At 37.3% G+C, this 16,779-nt stretch overlaps 1 protein-coding gene across 3 annotated transcripts in view; it reads right to left on the minus strand.

The window, feature by feature from the left end:
- ZFPM2 (zinc finger protein, FOG family member 2) overlaps window positions 1-16,779 on the minus strand; it is a 530,635-nt gene that overhangs the window by 271,647 nt on the left and 242,209 nt on the right. Inside the window, exon 1 of one of the 3 annotated variants that reach the window (XM_049854287.1) lies at window positions 9,215-12,891. The exons of the other annotated variants lie outside the window; for them this stretch is intronic. Within the exon in view, the coding sequence (XP_049710244.1) occupies window positions 9,215-9,218 (4 nt within the window). The 5' untranslated portion in view covers window positions 9,219-12,891. Of the gene's footprint in view, window positions 1-9,214; window positions 12,892-16,779 lie in introns of those variants that run through there. 3 annotated transcript variants of the gene reach the window in all.

Genomic DNA, 16,779 nt, shown 5'->3' on the forward strand with positions numbered 1-16,779 from the left:
AAGTGAATGATGAGTTATTGCATCCGGCCCCTCCCACAACTAAAAGAAGGTACAAAGCCTATTTGGATTTTGGAGGCAACATATCCCTCATTTGGGTGTGCTACGCTGACCTTTTTATCAAATGACTCAAAAAAATGCTGATTTTGAGAGGAACCCAGAGCAAGAGAAGGCTCTGCAACAGGTTCATACTGCCACGCAAGCCGCTCGGCCACTTGGGCCATATGATCTGGCTGATCCAATGGTGGTGCTTCAAGTGTCCGTGGCAGAGAGAGGTGCTGTTTGGAGTCTTTGACAGGACCCTGTTGGTGAATCACAGAACAGACCCTTACGATTTTGAAGCTAACTCTGCCATCCTCTGCAGGTAACTACTCTCCTTTTGTGAAACAGCTTTTGGCTTGTTACTGGGCCTTAGGAGAGACTGAATGCTTAACCCTGGGCCACCAAGTCACAATGCAGCCCAAGCTGCCCATTATAAACTGGTTGTTGTTCGACCCACAGAGCCAGAAAGTCAGACATGCACAGCAGCACCCCATCATTAAATGGAAGTGATCTATATGAGATCAGGCCTGAGCAGAACGTGAAGGCGCAAGTAAGTTGCATGAAGAAGTGGCCAAAATTACCATGGTCTCCGCTTCTGTCATATTACCTTCCATCGCCCAGTCTTCACCTATGCCCTCATGGTGAGTTTTTTATGATCTTTGATTGAGGAAAATGGGTGCCTGGTTTATAGATGGCTCTGTGAAATATGTAGGCACTACTTGAAAGTGGACAACAACAGCACTACAGCCCCTTTCTGGGATCTCCCTGAAAAACGGTGCTGAAGGGAAATCCTCCCAATGGGCAGAACATCAAGCAGTGCACCTGACTATTCACTTTGCTTGCAAGTAGAAACAGCCAGATGTGTGACTGTGTACTGATTCATAAGCTGTGGCCAATAATTTGCCTGGATGGTCAGGGACTTGAAGGAAAATGACTGGAATATTGGAGTCAAGGGTTTATAGGGAAGAGGTATGTGGATATACCTCTCAGAATGGGCCAAAACAGTGAAAGTATTTGTGTCTCATGTGAACGCTCACCATAGGGTGACCTAGGCAGAGGAGGATTTTAACAATCAAGTGGATAGAATGATGTGTTCTGTGGAAACCAGTCACCTCTTTCCCCAGCCAATGGGCTCATGAACAATGTGGCCATGGTGGCAGGGATGGGCTCAGCAACATGGACTTCCAGTCACCGAGGCCAACTTGGCTACAGCCACTGCAGAGTGCCCAATCTGCCAGCAGCTGAGACTAGCACTGAGTCCCCAAAATGGCACCATTACTCAAGGTGATCAGCCAGCAACCTGAGGGCAGGTTGATTACATTGGACCACTTCCATTATGGAAAGAGCAGCACTTTGTTCTTACTTACGGATTTTTCTTCCTTGCATAAAATGCTACTGTCAAAATTACCATCCATGAACTCACAGAATGCCTTATCCACTCTCATGGTATCCCACACAGCATCGTCTCAGATCCAGGGACTCACTTCACATCAAATGAAATGTGGCAATGGGCCAGAGTTTATGGAATGCACTGGTTATACCATGTCCTCCATTATCCTGAAATAGATAGCTTGAAGGAATGATGGAATGGCCTTCTAATGACACAATTATGGAGCCAGCTAGTTGGCATTACCTGGCTGGGTTGGGACAATGTTCTCCAGGAGGCTGTATATCCTCTAAACCAGGGTCCCATATATGATGCTGTTTATCCCATATCCAGGATTCATGAGTCCGGGAATCAAGGGGTAAAATGGGAGTGGCACCACCACTATTCCCCTAGTGACCCACTCACAAATTCTTTGGTTCTTATCCCCAGTACCCTGTGATCTGTGAGTCTAGAGGTTTTTGTTCCAAAGGGAAGAATGCTCCCACCTAGAAACAATCAATGATTCCATTGGACTGGAAGTTGAGAATGCCACTCGAACACTTAGGGTTCCTCACACCTCTGGATCAACAAGTAAAGAAGTGTATTGGCTGGCGTGACTGACCCTCATTACCAAGAGGAAATAGGAAGAAGAGTATGCCTGGAATGCAGGAGATCCCTTAGGGCATCTCTTAGTACTACATGCCCTGTGATTATAGTCAACAGAAAACTACAGCAACCCAATTCTGACATGACTACTAATGGCCCAGATCCTTCAGGAATGAAGGTTTGGGTCACCAAACCAGGCAAAGAACTATGATCAGATGAAGAGACTGCTGAGGGTAAAGGGAATACGGAATGGGTGGTGCAAATATAGTTCTATATACCAGCTATGACCACATGACCACTTGTAGAAACAAAGATTGTAATTGTTATGAGTATTTCTTCCTTGTATGTGTGCATCTATATGGCACTGGGTTGGGTATGTGTGCAACAAGTATTTTTGTTTTCTTCACTTATAAAATATAAGATGTAAATAGGGCTAGTGAGTTTTTGTTTGTATGCATGTTAGGTGCAAGTATGACTTCATAGTTTTCTTTATTTAGAGATTAAATATGGTTTAAAGAGATGTGTACAGGTGCCATGTTGACAAGAAGTGGACCATGATGGTTAAGGTTTTGTGTCAACTTGGCTGGGCCATGGTTCTTGATGGTTTGGCAGTTATGTAATGATGTAATCACCTCCATGATGAGATCTGATATAGTGTAATCACCTCCAGGATGAAATCTGTTATGAGTAGCCAATCAGTTGAAAGGGAGTTTCATTGGGGTGTGACCTGCACCCAATATATATGGACTTTCTGGCAAAGCTCACACAGGCTTTTCCTCTGCTTTGGCTCCTGCATTTGACTGGCAATCATCTGACCTCCAGTTCTTGGGACTTGAGCCAGAGGCCTGCCATCTGACCAAGCGACCTTGGGTATATCAGCCCTTGCAGCTACATGGCTCAGGAGAAGCGTCCAGCCCAATGCCTGACTCATTCACTTGGAACCTTCCAGCCTCTACAACCACGAGAGCCATTTCCCTGATATAAATCTCTCTCCCACTCTCTCTCTCTGTATAAATATATGTGTATGTGTATATATATATATATATATATATACACACACACCCACACACACACGCCTCACTGGTTTTGCTACTCTAGAGAACCCAGCCAAGACAAGAAATTTTTTAAAAATGCAAAATGGAACCATAAAGAGACCATAAAATTTAACATGTAGCCAATGAATAGAGGCCCTAAGATACTTGAGTACTTGAGTTCAAGCCTAACACTGTTGCCAGTGCCCCACATGATATACTGGAATGCTTTACAAAACCCTGATGTGGGTCACAAAACGTGTGAAATAAGTCCTGTGCAGGACTAGACATTAGGGCATTCACTGTATCCACCCCCACTTAATGCTTTTATTGTATGGCTTCTTCAATAGATATAATAAATGTGCATATTTATTTTTTTTATATTTATTTAGTTAGATAATGCCATAATTCATGGAAAGATTTGATTTGGAGGCTGATATAATATTAGCATTAAGTTATTTTTAAAGTTGAATCTGTACTGTTGAAAATACTATTAACTTCAGAAAATACTTCAAAAAATATAATTTTCTAAAGATCAAATAAGGTGTGGTCATTTACTCATAACATTGGAGTCTTAATGCTTGTGTAACTTCACAGTTACATATATTCTTAATCCACACAAAACTAACAATTGCAATTTTGCCAAAAACATGTTCCTTGACACTTTATTTTTTGGGTTCAGCATATAGTCGACCCTGCTGTGTTAGGACAGCTTCAGCTATGTGCTGTATTACCCCAAAATATCCATCATTAGTGTTATGTTTAAATCCTACCATCTTTTGAAGTATACCTGCCAGTTCCTGACGAAAACTTCCTTTATTCACTCAGTCTCTCCTTGCCAAAAGTTCAGGCAATTATTTTCACTCCGAACTCAACACAGTATTTGATTACTAGCTCTTTAATATTTTTCATCTCTTTCTTCCTTATATAATAGTGGTTTGTATCCATTTTGGAGTCCCAGGGACTCGCCTATCTGCTAACTGAAGACTGGAAGTTCATCCAGAGGTAACCTGGAAGAAAGGATTGGTAAATCAGCCAGTGAAAACTCTATGGAGCACAGTTCTACTCTGAAACGCATGGGGTCACCATGAGTTTGAAAGCAATGGGCAATGGCATGCATTTCTTATCTCCTTCCATGTACCTTTACTGATACCTTCATAATGCAATGTACCTGGCCTGTGGATTGAATTGCGCCCCCCAAAAATGTGTGTCAACTTTGCTAGGCCATGATCGTCAACACTGTGTGATTGTCCACCATTTTGACAACTGATGTGATTTTCTTACGTGTTGCAAATCCTATCTCTATGATGTTAACGAGACAGGATTAGAGACAGCTCTGTTAATGAGGCAGGACTCAATCTACACGACTAGGTTTTGTCATAAGTCAATTTCTTTTGACATACAAAGAGAGAAGTGAGCAAAGAGACATGGGGACCTCATACCACCAAGAAATAAGAGCCAGGAGAATAGCGTGTCCTTTGGACCTCTGGTCCCTGCACTGGGAAGTTCCTAGACCAGGGGAAGACTGATGGCAAGGCCCTTCCTCCAGAGCAGACAGTGAAAGAAAGCCTTCCTCTGGAGCTGATGCCCTGAATTCGGACTTCTAGCCTCCCAAACTCATGAGGGAATAAATTTCTCTTTGTTAAAGCCATTCATTTGTGGTATTTCCGTTATAGCGGGACTAGATGACTAAGAAACCTTTATAACACACACTTTAATAGTTCCTTAAAAGGTAGACAGACAGCATACATGTAATTTTTACCTTGATCTTTATTGGGCTGGGGCTTAAAAAAAGCTAAAGTGATTTACTGAAGTTACAAAATTAGTGCTGAAACTAGGGCTCCAACCCTGGTTTTCAACCCTCATTTTCTAAATGAGCAACCATGCTCAGTTTACTTTATCAGACTGCCTCTTTTAAAAAAACAAATTTAACAACTTACCTAGGTAGGAGAACTGACCTCAAGCCTCAGTATCATATCAGCAGCCATTAGAGTGGATTCATTTATAAGATTAGCTGCCAGTCAATTTGGAAAGCAGAATGTGAACGCCTGAAGGAAGGGGCCAGAGAGCTACTTCTGGAGGAGGCGAGGTGGCAGGGAAGATTAACAAAACAAAACACTGCGGAAGCAATACACCGGGAAGAGAGGCCAACTTATCGTCCGAATTATCAGAGTTCACAATAAACTTTTACTTTGCGGTTCTGAGAATTTCATACAGAAAAAAAATCTAAAATACATGGAATGGGGCAGTGGATTTTTTTTTTTCCTTTGATGATCATTCTTCAGAGAAAGCATTTGGTTATTAAATAAGCTAAAATTAAAAAGTTATAAAGTCTGATCTGATTAAATATACCATGTCATTACTAGCGTAAGGAATGATAAATTTATAAACTTTTCTCCCAATAATACAAAGTAGAAAAGGTAATTTGAAGACATAAAAACAACCTCCCCATTCAGAAAGAATTTTTCAAATGTGAACATAGTACAATATTAACATCAGTATTTAAATACATTTGTTATGTTACCTATAAAATCATTTGTTAAGTAAGAGCTTCAAGTGATTAGAAACCATTGCCTTGAGATAAAATCACTGCCAAATTGGAAGAGACAAATGGCTGGAATTCGTTCTTAGAAACAGTTTTAGGACCACAGAAATCATAACTGATGGTAAGAGTTTCTATTGTCCCACATTATGGCAATTTTAGGCAAAATGGTATTTCTAAAAAATTTTGGAAAATGGTCTTTTAAACTGTTTCATATGAAAAAAAACTAGCTTTTTCTTATAAAATACTTTTAATGTTAGAAATTTTTTGATATTTTGTGATTTTTTGATAATTTCACATAAACTCCTGAAGCTGAAACAAGGAAACCACAGGTACTAAAGATTGGAAAGACGAGCCCACCTCTGTATCTACTGCATCCTTTAAGATTACGGCGATTAGACACAGAATGGCCCCTTTTCATGTCTTGCCCCTGTGACTGACTAGGTGAAGTTATTAGTTCTTTAACAGATGAGCACACCCAGAACTAATGGTGTGGTGCTTGATTTCAGAATCAGGCACCCAGAAGTGACCACAATTATCTGAACCATGTACTTGATGCAAGTAGTCAACTGCTTTTCCTTAAAAAAAAAAAAAAAAATCTAGATTTTTAATATCATTCTTATTAATTGATGACTATATATCAGAACAGGACCCTGAGTGGCATAACCTGTCAAGTGCATGGTTACTAACTGAAAGGTTGGTGGTTCGAAACCACCCAGTGGCACCTCAGAAGAAATATCTGGCTATCTTGTTCCCTAAGATTACAGCCAAGAAAACCCTGAGGCACACAGTTCAGCTCTGAAACACATGGGGTTACCGTGAGCCAACACAGACATCACAGCAACAGGTTTCTATATCAGGATACTTAACAATATCAAAAAGGTATTAACTTTAAAGGATAACTGTATGACTTCTCCTTGTAAGTGAATAGGTTTTGCCTACAAATACCTTAGGCTTTAGGAAGTAAAACTCAAGCTGCCAGCTATGTTTGGAATAACGTATGTCTGGCAAATACGTGTAAATGTGTCCACTGGTGACATCCTTCAAATAGGTCTTTTTGTTCTTAGAGGAAAGATGGGTATAAATATAAGGATAACTCACACCTTACGGTTATGTTTAATTTTTCTCACTAAATTAACTAAAACAATAGATGGTAAATAGTATTCTGTCGATATCATTCTAGCTCCTTTATATTGGTCATCTTAAGTATCAGTTATCTGGAATTGAGTTAAAGTATACTAGATACTAAAACATGGAAAATCATTATGCACAATCTTAGCTAGAGTCAATGAATAAGGAAAATCAATAAAGAATTGATGCCTCTGAATTATGGTGTTGGCAAAAAATATTGAATATACCATGGACTGCCAGAATAGTGAACAAACCTGTCTTGGAAGAAGTACAACCAGAATGCTCCACAGAAGCAAGGATGGAAAGACTTTGACTCAAGTACTTTGGACATGTTATCAGGAGGGACCAGTCCCTGGAGAAGGACATCATGCTTCGTAAAGTATAGGGTCAGGAAAAGGGAGGATGACCCTCGATGAGATGGACTGACCCAGCAGCTGCAACAATGGGCTCAAACATAGCAATGACTGTGAGTATGGCGCAGGACTGGGCAGTGTTTCGTTCTGTTGTACATGAGCTTACTAAGAGTCAGAACTGACTTGAGGGCGCCTAACAATAACAACATTGAAAAGAACATAGTTCACAAACACTTTACTTTGAATTTTTTATTATAGTTTATTACATTTTCTTCTCTACCATATACATGCATGTCCCACAATTTTGTATTTTCTGCAATGATGAATCTGACACCCCACTAAAAAAAAAAAAACAATAGTTTTATGAGCATGTTGAGAAATAACTGTATACATAAAAAAAAAAAAAAGTATACATAAGATAATAGGAAACCCTGGTGGCGTAATGGTTAAGAGCAACCAGAAGGTCAGCAGTTCAAATCCACCAGGTGCTCCTTGGAAACCTTGTGGGGCAGTTCTACTCTATGCTACAGGGTCGCTATGAGTCAGAATCAACTCGATGACAACAGGTTTTTTTTTTTTTTTTTTTGGTTTATAAGATAACAAGGAGACAACCACTCAGACCTTAATAAATTATATTTGACAAATTTATACATTGGTTTTCATAAATAAAAGTGGGGATTATGTGCACCACTGGGATTCAATAACTCAGATTACATCAGAAAAATCTTTATTGATCATCTGGATTACTAGGTCACATTCTCTGTGCATCCCTTGACTTGTGGCTACTTCCTGTGGGCATTGATTTAATTTCCTAATTGCTCCATTTATTTTTATTGTGTAAGTGAGACCACATAGTTAAAGGACTCGATACAATTTCTAGCACATAATAGGTACTCAATAAATGCTATACATTTTATCTTGGTTATTTTATAATTGAGAATAATTAAAGAAGGAAATGAAGCATATGGATAAAAACTTTGCATTCAATATGCAGACTTGCTTGATAATCATAATTGGCCAAATTAGAATTAGCTTTCACCCAGAACCACTTTCCAGACTAAGAAAAACAGAGGAATAAAAGATCATACTGAATGCAAAGGGTGACAGGAGCTTCCAAAGCGGATTCTACCCCCACAGGTAATGAGGGGATTCAGCCCACAGTAACCCCATGCTGGTATTTCTTTCTTATTTCATAGCTAAGCCAGGCAAAGGTATGTAGCTGTGAAGGTCAACATCAGAGGTGGGTCACTCACGCCATTTCTAGATAACCGGGATTAACTGCTCCACCAACACATTTCTGATATTACAGACTTCCAGAGAGGTGAAAATGAGGAATATGCTTAAACATTAGTAAACAAAAAAATTTGTATAACCATATTCAGAGCAATGGAAAATGTTCATCCTACCTAACCTAACTAAAAAAAAAAAAAAACTAGTCATCATTAAATTTTTATAAATCACTTAAATGAAAGCACAAATATCACTATTAGCTACCACAATTTTTTATTGAGAATATAAATCCTTAGTTTTTCTAAGTTGTTTAGTACAGATATACATATTGTCTTTTTTCCATTAACTCAACAGAATATTTTTACTCATATTTAGGCAATTAAACAAGGGACTAATTGGGAAAGAAGAGTCAATGAAGATTAAAGAGTGGTAACAATCATTTACTTAAGTGAAAGACAGCTACTAGGAAGAAAGAGAAGTCCCTTGCAAACAGTGGTATACTGAATAAAAATGATTAAATGGAAGATGAACAATTAAAAAGACAGGGGCAATTCTAATTTCTTGATGGGAAAATTAGCAGTATCCTAAATATAAACAGGAACTTCCGCCACTATGTCTTCAAAAATACTAATTACTATAAATTCTCCCACTTGCAAATCTCTCTGTCAAGGATTTTTTTACTTGGAATCCTGTGAAAATTATGAGATAGTATTATTATCACTATTACTTTTGGTATTCTGACCAACAACTTGGCTTCTAAATCAAGAATGTTAAACTAAAGCATCTCTTCAGGAAATAGTAATGTTCTAAAAACGTATTATTAAGTCACTCTTGTTTTGAATTTCCAAAGTCAACAAATTATGAGCAAATCAGATGACTACACAACGATTGGAGTCAACCATTACTTATTACTAACCCATGATAGGTCAGGAAGGATAGTGGTTCAGTAAGTCACAGGAGAAGCACGTGGCATCCAATCCTAAGCAATCGTTGTTGATTCATTTACTGAACAAACATGTAATGAGCATCACCTTTGCATCTGGCCCTGTAATACATTTTTAGGATTACTTAGATGGTATTTTTTAACTGAAGAAATCAGTATTTCAAACTGAACTTGTGTCTACAAAGAAGCAAGCACTTCTACCTTTACATTTAATTGCAACTATATTTTATATGATCCCGTACATCTGCGTTTCCCCAAAACATGGAATTATAACAAAACCTTTTTAGTTGCAGCTTTACTGCTTCAGAATTATAATCAAGCTGGCAGGACCACAGCTGAAATCTGAAACAGGAGCTAGTGAATAATATAAACAAGATTTGAAATGGGACTACTTAATAGAATAAGTTCTAAAGCACTTAGGAAAAATTAATTTACATACGCACAATGCAATTACAAGGGAAGAAGAGTCCAGCATCATTAGGGCAGGGTGAAAAAAGAAGCCAGTTACAAATCACGGCGATCCCCACTTGACCTCACTTAGAATATGGTTAGTCATAAATACACTCTACGAAAGGAAAGTGACAAATCTTCATTTTTTGTAAATATTCAAACACCCATACTAGGACTGACCATCTCCTAAGTCATTCAGACCACTGAGGTTTTCTTCTCCATAACTAAAGCCTTTATTTTGGAACATGCTATTTTATTTCGATATTTTACCGTCTTAAAAACCTAAAGGGTCCTGGTTTTGTAACTGAATATGGAAATAATGAAGAGGAAGTCCTTCAGAAAGTCTTTGATAAGGAGCGGCTAGTGGATGGGAGCTGACAAATTTTTGCTCTTTACCACTACAGCTTAGGAAACCCTATGAGGCAGTTCTACTCTATCATACAAGGTCACTATGAGTCGGAACTGACTTGACAGCACACAACAATAACAGTACTATACCTGGAATAAAGTTGTAGTTTTTGTTGTTGTTGTTAGGTGCCATCTAGTAGTTTCTAGGAAACCCTGGTGGCATAGTGGTTAAGAGTTCAGCTGCTAACCAAAAGGTCAACAGTTTGAACCCACCAAGCGCTCCTTGGAAACCCTATGTGGTAGTTCTACTCTGTCCTCTAGAGTCCTCTATGGGTCAGGATCAACTTGATGGCAATGGTTTGGATTTCTCTGGTTACTAGCTTCCAACTCATACAACAGAACAAAACACTGCTGGGTTCTGTGCCATCCTCACAATCATTGCTATATTTGAGCCCATGGTTGTAGTCCATGGTATATTCAATATTCTTTGCCAACACCATAATTCAAAGGCATCAATTCCTCTTCAGTCCTTCGTATTCATTGTCCAGCATTTGCATGCATATGAGGCCACTGAAAATACCATGGGTTGGGTCAGAGGCACTTTAGTCCTTAAAGTGACATCTTTGATTTTTAACACCTGAAAGAGGTCTTTTACAGCAGATTTGCCCAATATAATAAATCTTTTCATTTCTTGACTGCCGCTTTCATCGGCGTTGATTGTGGACCCAAGGAAAACGAAATATTTGACAACTTCAATTTTTTCTCCATTTATTATGATATTGCTTATTGGTCCAGTTGTGAGGATTTTTGTTTTCTTTATGTTGAGATGTAACTCATACTGAAGGCTGTGGTCTTTAATTTTCATCAGTAACTGCTTCAAGTCCTCTTCACTTTCAGCAAGCAAGGTTGTGTCATCTGCATATTGCAGATTGTTTATGAGCCTTCCTCCAATCCTGATGCCCCATTCTTCTTCATATAGTCCAGCTTTCAGATTATTTGCTCAGCATATAGATTGAATAGGTATGGTGAAAGAATACAACCCTGGCGCACACCTTTCCTGATTTTAAACCACACAGTATACCCTTCTTTTGTTTGAACTACTGCCTCTTGGTCTATGTGCAGGTTCCTCATGATCACAATTAAATGTTCTGGAATCCCCAGTCTTTGCAATGTTATCCAAAATTTGTTACGATCCACACACTCGAATGCCTGTGCATAGTCAATAAAACACAGGTCAACATCTTTCTGGTATTCTCTGCTTTCAGCCAGAATGCCTCTGACATCAGCAATGATATCCCTCATTCCAAGTCCTCTTGTGAATCCAGCTTGTATTTCTGGCAGTTCCCTGTTGGTACACCATACTGCTGCAACTGTTTTTTTAATTATCTTCAGCAAAATTTTACTTGTGTGTGATATTAATGATATTGTTCGATAATTTTCACATACTGTTGGATCACCATTCTTTGGAATGGGCACAAATATGGCTCATTTCCAGTCAGTTAAACCCTGGTAGCATAGTGGTTAAGCGCTACAGCTGCTAACCAAAAGGTTGGCAGTTCGAATCCACCAGGTGCTCCTTGGAAACTCTATGGGCAGTTCTACTCTGTCCTATGGGGTCGCTGTGAGTCAGAATTGACTTGACGGCAATGAATTTTTTTGTTTTTATGGTTTGGTTCCAGTCAGTTGGCTAAGTAGCTGTCTTCCAAATTTCTTGACATAGACAATCGAGCACTTATTGCATTGCATTCGTTAGCTGAAACATCTCCATTGGTATTTCATCAAATCCTGGAACCTTGTTTTTTGCCAATATCTTCAATGCATCTTAGACTTCTTCCTTCAATACTATCAGTTCTTGATCACATGCTACCTCCTGAAATGGCTGAATGTTGACCAATTCTTTTTGGTACAGTGACTCTGTATATTCTTCCCATCTTCTTTTTTTTTTTTTTATGCTTCTTGCATCGTTCAATATTTTGCCCATAGAACCCTTCAATGTTGCAACTCAAGGCTTGAATTTTTTCTTCAGTTCTTTCAGCTTGAGAAACGCCAAGCATGTTCTTACCTTTTGGTTTTCTAACTCCAAGTCTTTACACATTTCATTATAATACTTTACTTTGTCTTCTTGAACTCCTCTTTGAAATCTTCTCTTTAGCTCTTTTACTTCATCATTTCTTCCATTCCATTTTGCTACTCTACGTTTAAGAACAAGTTTCAGAGTCCCTTCTCAAATCCTTTTTGGCCTTTTCTTTCTTTTCTTTTTAATGATCTCTTGCTTTCTTCATGTATGATGTTCTTGATGTCATTCCACAATTCATCTGATCTTCCATCACTAGTGTTCAAAGTGACAAATCTATTCTTGAGAAGACCTATAAATTCAGGTGGCATACACATACTCAAGGTCATATTTTGTTTCTTGTGGACTTGTTTTAATTTTCTTCAGCTTCAACTTGAAGTTGCATACAAGCAATTGATGGTCTGTTCTTCAGTCAGACCCTGGCCTTGTTCTGACTGACAATATTGAGGTTCTCCATCGACTCTTCCCACAGGTGTGGCTGATTTGATTCTTGTGTATTCCATCTGGCAAGGTCCATGTGTATGGTTGCCATTTACGTTGTTGGAAAAAGGTATTTGCAATGAATAACTTGTTGGTCTTGCAAAACTCTATCATGCGATCTCCACCACCATTTATATCACCATAATAAATAAAGTAGGGACTTAATAAATATTACTTCAATATGCAGAGGACAATGAAAGGAAGAAACAGTAAAGGAAAATAGTTTTTCAAACTGTTAGCATTTGAGGAAACTGGACAAAGTGCACAAAGAATTTCTCTGAGTTATTTTTTATAACCACATGTGAATATATAGTTATCCCAATAAAATTTTCAATGAAAATACATTGATTCATAATTGAACAGCAATTTGAGAACCCACAATCTACTAATTATCAAAAGTAAAACCAACCAAATAGATTTAAACCCATTTCACAACAGATAAAATATTCAACAACTAAAGCAGATATAAAAACCTATATCCTCAGGTTTTATGCAATTTTAAGGGAAGAAATGATCTTAAATATCCAAATACACAACTCACTAAAAGAAGAATTAAAAATGAACAATATTTCATTTCTCCTTTCAATATTTACTGCTTATGTGTGGAACTTCAATTACAATGTTTGTAACTCACTATCAATACATAAAAATTAATAATAACCATTGTTAGAAAATAAATTATTTCCTATATAAGAATTGGTTCTTGCATAATATTCCCTCTTTGAAGTCTTGTTTTATTCCTGCTGAGTCTGAAATTTTTTGCTACAATTTATTTCACATTACTAATTTTCCTATATGCACAAAGACTTACCAATAATGCTCTATTATTAATCTTCATATATATTTTTTTGTTTTTGGAAAAAAATTCTACATTTAAAAAATATGAGCAATTTCTTCGAAATGTGGGTGATTAAATGGCATTTTGTGTTCATTTTCTCATCTGTCCCTTTTTGCGAGATTCAGATGCTATACTTGGGCAGATAAAGTCATTACAATACTGCAATAACATAGTGAAATATGAGAAATACAGAGCTGAAATGGATTTAATCTGCTACACCGTTTTAAATGGAAATATATTGTAAGATTATACATTTTGTAAAATGGCAACGCAGATATTACTGCTCCCTGGTGAAAGATACTAAAATCTCCATTTATTTGGCTGGTGTAGGTATGGCCTTAGGTGTACACCTCCAAGTGAATTAAATCTAATTGCTTATTTTCCGTTTCCTCGGAAAGCACTGCCTTTAAGCAAGTTGTAAATGCATTTAAATGGGTATGTTCATCTGAAACTCTGTTCAATAAGTCAAGTGTTCCCTTCAATATAAAGATTCTTCTTTGATCCAGGATATTCATAACATTTCCCTTAACAGTACAGGCACGGCATGGTGGAACTGCAAGAGAATGTTTTGAAGTCGGATGGACATGGCTTTGAATTCCAGCTCTGCCACTTAACGCTGTGTGATTATACGATAGTTACTTAAATTGAAACTCAGGGTCCTCATTAATAAAAACCAGAGAAATAAAACTTATCATACAGAAATCTTGTAATAACTAAATAACATAACATGCATGCGAGGGCCTAACACAAAGCAGGCACTTAAAAGAATATCATATCAGAAGTAATATTAAAACTTTGTAATATTAAAACTATAGCTTGTGTAGAGCAGAAATAATAGCGGAGTCCCCCACCTCCCCTTTTGGTATACATATAAGCACCAGGTGCTTACATATGAGACACGCATGGGATCATGTTTTAACCCCTGAGAAGAAAAGTTAGAATGTTACAGGTCAGTTTGCAATAACAAAACCATCAAAACTACAAACCACAGAAAACTGTTTCAAGGCATGTAGTGGTACTGAGATGAAAATGATGCATAATTTAAAAAAGCAAATCCCACATTCATAAACTGTCTTGGATTAAATAACTTGATAAAATGGAAGCAAAGGAAAAATACTTCCAGCTGCAATTTTCTGAGTGTGCCAATTTCTTACTTTCAGCCATATGTTCATATTTCATTTTGTGATGTTAAGAAGTTTCATATAAAAGATGTATTAAAGGGATGAGAATGCAGTCTGCTGAAAATAATCCTTCGCCATATAGTGACCACTTTGAAAACATAAACACTGACATGTATGTTACATGTCTATTAAATGAGACAATTCTTTTTAAGAAGAAACTCTGAACTAAATTTTAAAGAGATGATTAAATTCATTAAACATATTTATTAAGAGAAAGTATATTTAATTAAGTTTTTAACAAATTAAACACAAATCATTTATTGATTATGAAATAAATATGCTATTACTATTGTCAATTTATCATAACTAACACTTTTTAGTGCCTATTATGGACTGTGTGGAGCCCTGGTGGTACAGTGGTTAACCGTTCAGCTGCTAACCAAAAGGCTGGCAGTGTGAGTCCACCAGTTGGTCCTTGGAAGCCTTACGGGTCAGTTCTGCTCTGCCCTACAGGGTCACTATGAGTCAGAACTGACTCCATGGCAATGGGTATCCACTGTGTAATATCTCATTTAACTGTCATAAAAACCACATGAAGGATACTGTTTCCATTCAGCAGATGAGAAAACTGAGTCTTGGTGAGATTATGCAATTTGACCACATTCAGAACACTCTGCTCAAGTAGCAGAGCCTGGATTTAAAAAAAAAAAAAAATCCCTGTAAATACTAAGATTACAAAGTCCATACAGTTAACATCCTCAAAAAACAAAAACTCAATATATTTCAGCTCTCCCAAAATATCTGGTTAAATTTATTACTGAATTGTTTTAAAATAAAAATAGTCTTTCGTCTTGAGCTAAATAGAAGAGGAGGAGAGGCAGGGAGGGAGGAAAGGCAGAAGGAGGGAGAGGAAGCAAGGAGAGACAGAGAGAGCACACAAGAAAGAATGAAGCAAATAACCCAGGTATATTAATTCCAAAGTAAAATTTAAAAGAAAATTTGGAGGAAACAGAATTTAATAATTAACATTTCTGAAAATATTAAACTAATAAGTTCCATGGATATTCTACTTTTAGAAGTGGTATGAAGCCCAAATTCTCTGGGTAGGTGGGGTAAATGTGAATTAATAATAAACAATTTGGATAACCAAGAAAGGCCAAAGATCTACATTTTCTTCTAGGTGGATTTAATGGATTTTACATTTGTAAAACAATGCATATACCCCAATGATCTGACTATACTGATACTGGACAACGTTCTGTTTAGGGTCCTGTGACTACCTCCTATACCAAAATAATTATAATTTTGCAATAAATAGAGGTATATAATAAATCTAAGGCTCTTTCCTCCATCTTTACAAAGGTGCATGTAAATTGTTGGAGGTCAGTTTTATAGGTTGGTTTACTATCTATCACAGTCATGACTACACATAAAAATTGTCCTGCAGACAATAAATATGTCTCTGTAAAGGCCTTACTATTTTTCAGGGTGTGCAGTCACTGTGATGAAGCCATGCTTCCAAATGTGCAGTGTATTAAAATGTATATAGTGGGAAATGTTTAGAAAGACACTCTTATGATGTTTACTCTAAGTAACTTACTATATGTGATTTATTTAGAGAGTGATTGCTTGGAAGAATAGTGGGTCTCTGTCATTGATAATTCTCCAATGTACCTATGTTCAGCAATTTCAGGAATCTTCACTCCTCTTTTAGGATCAAAATAAGGCTTTTTATAAAATCAACTGAAGTGTGTAAACCATAATGTATTACCATTTGTGGTGTCTGAACAAAATACCATTCATCTATTAGTATAGTATAAAATATAGACAAATGTTGACCAGAAGCTCATAATATTATTGAGTTGTTCAGGCATCCCAAGCTATCTCTTTGGGATAAGAAAATGTTCCTGAAAAGGACAAATGAAACAAAAGGTACAAGAGGCAGACAAAATAAGGCTGTAATTTTAAACAGATGAAGTAAATAGCAAAGACACTGTAAATAAAAATATTGTGTAACACTAAAAAATACAGTCACGGATGAAGATTTGAACTTTATGTTAAAGAGATCATGTATAGTTATCTCCTAGTTTCTATAGGACAGATAACATTTATCAATTGAGATATAATATTAAACTGTTGAAAAGTGAAAAGGTCTCTACCATCAAGTGTAGAGAACATTCCAAAGAGATGGTAACAGCATTTCACCACTGTCCTCAGCATAACATCT

The sequence above is a fragment of the Elephas maximus genome, chromosome 15, assembly GCF_024166365.1.
Source record: "Elephas maximus indicus isolate mEleMax1 chromosome 15, mEleMax1 primary haplotype, whole genome shotgun sequence".
NCBI classification, from domain to species: domain Eukaryota; kingdom Metazoa; phylum Chordata; class Mammalia; order Proboscidea; family Elephantidae; genus Elephas; species Elephas maximus.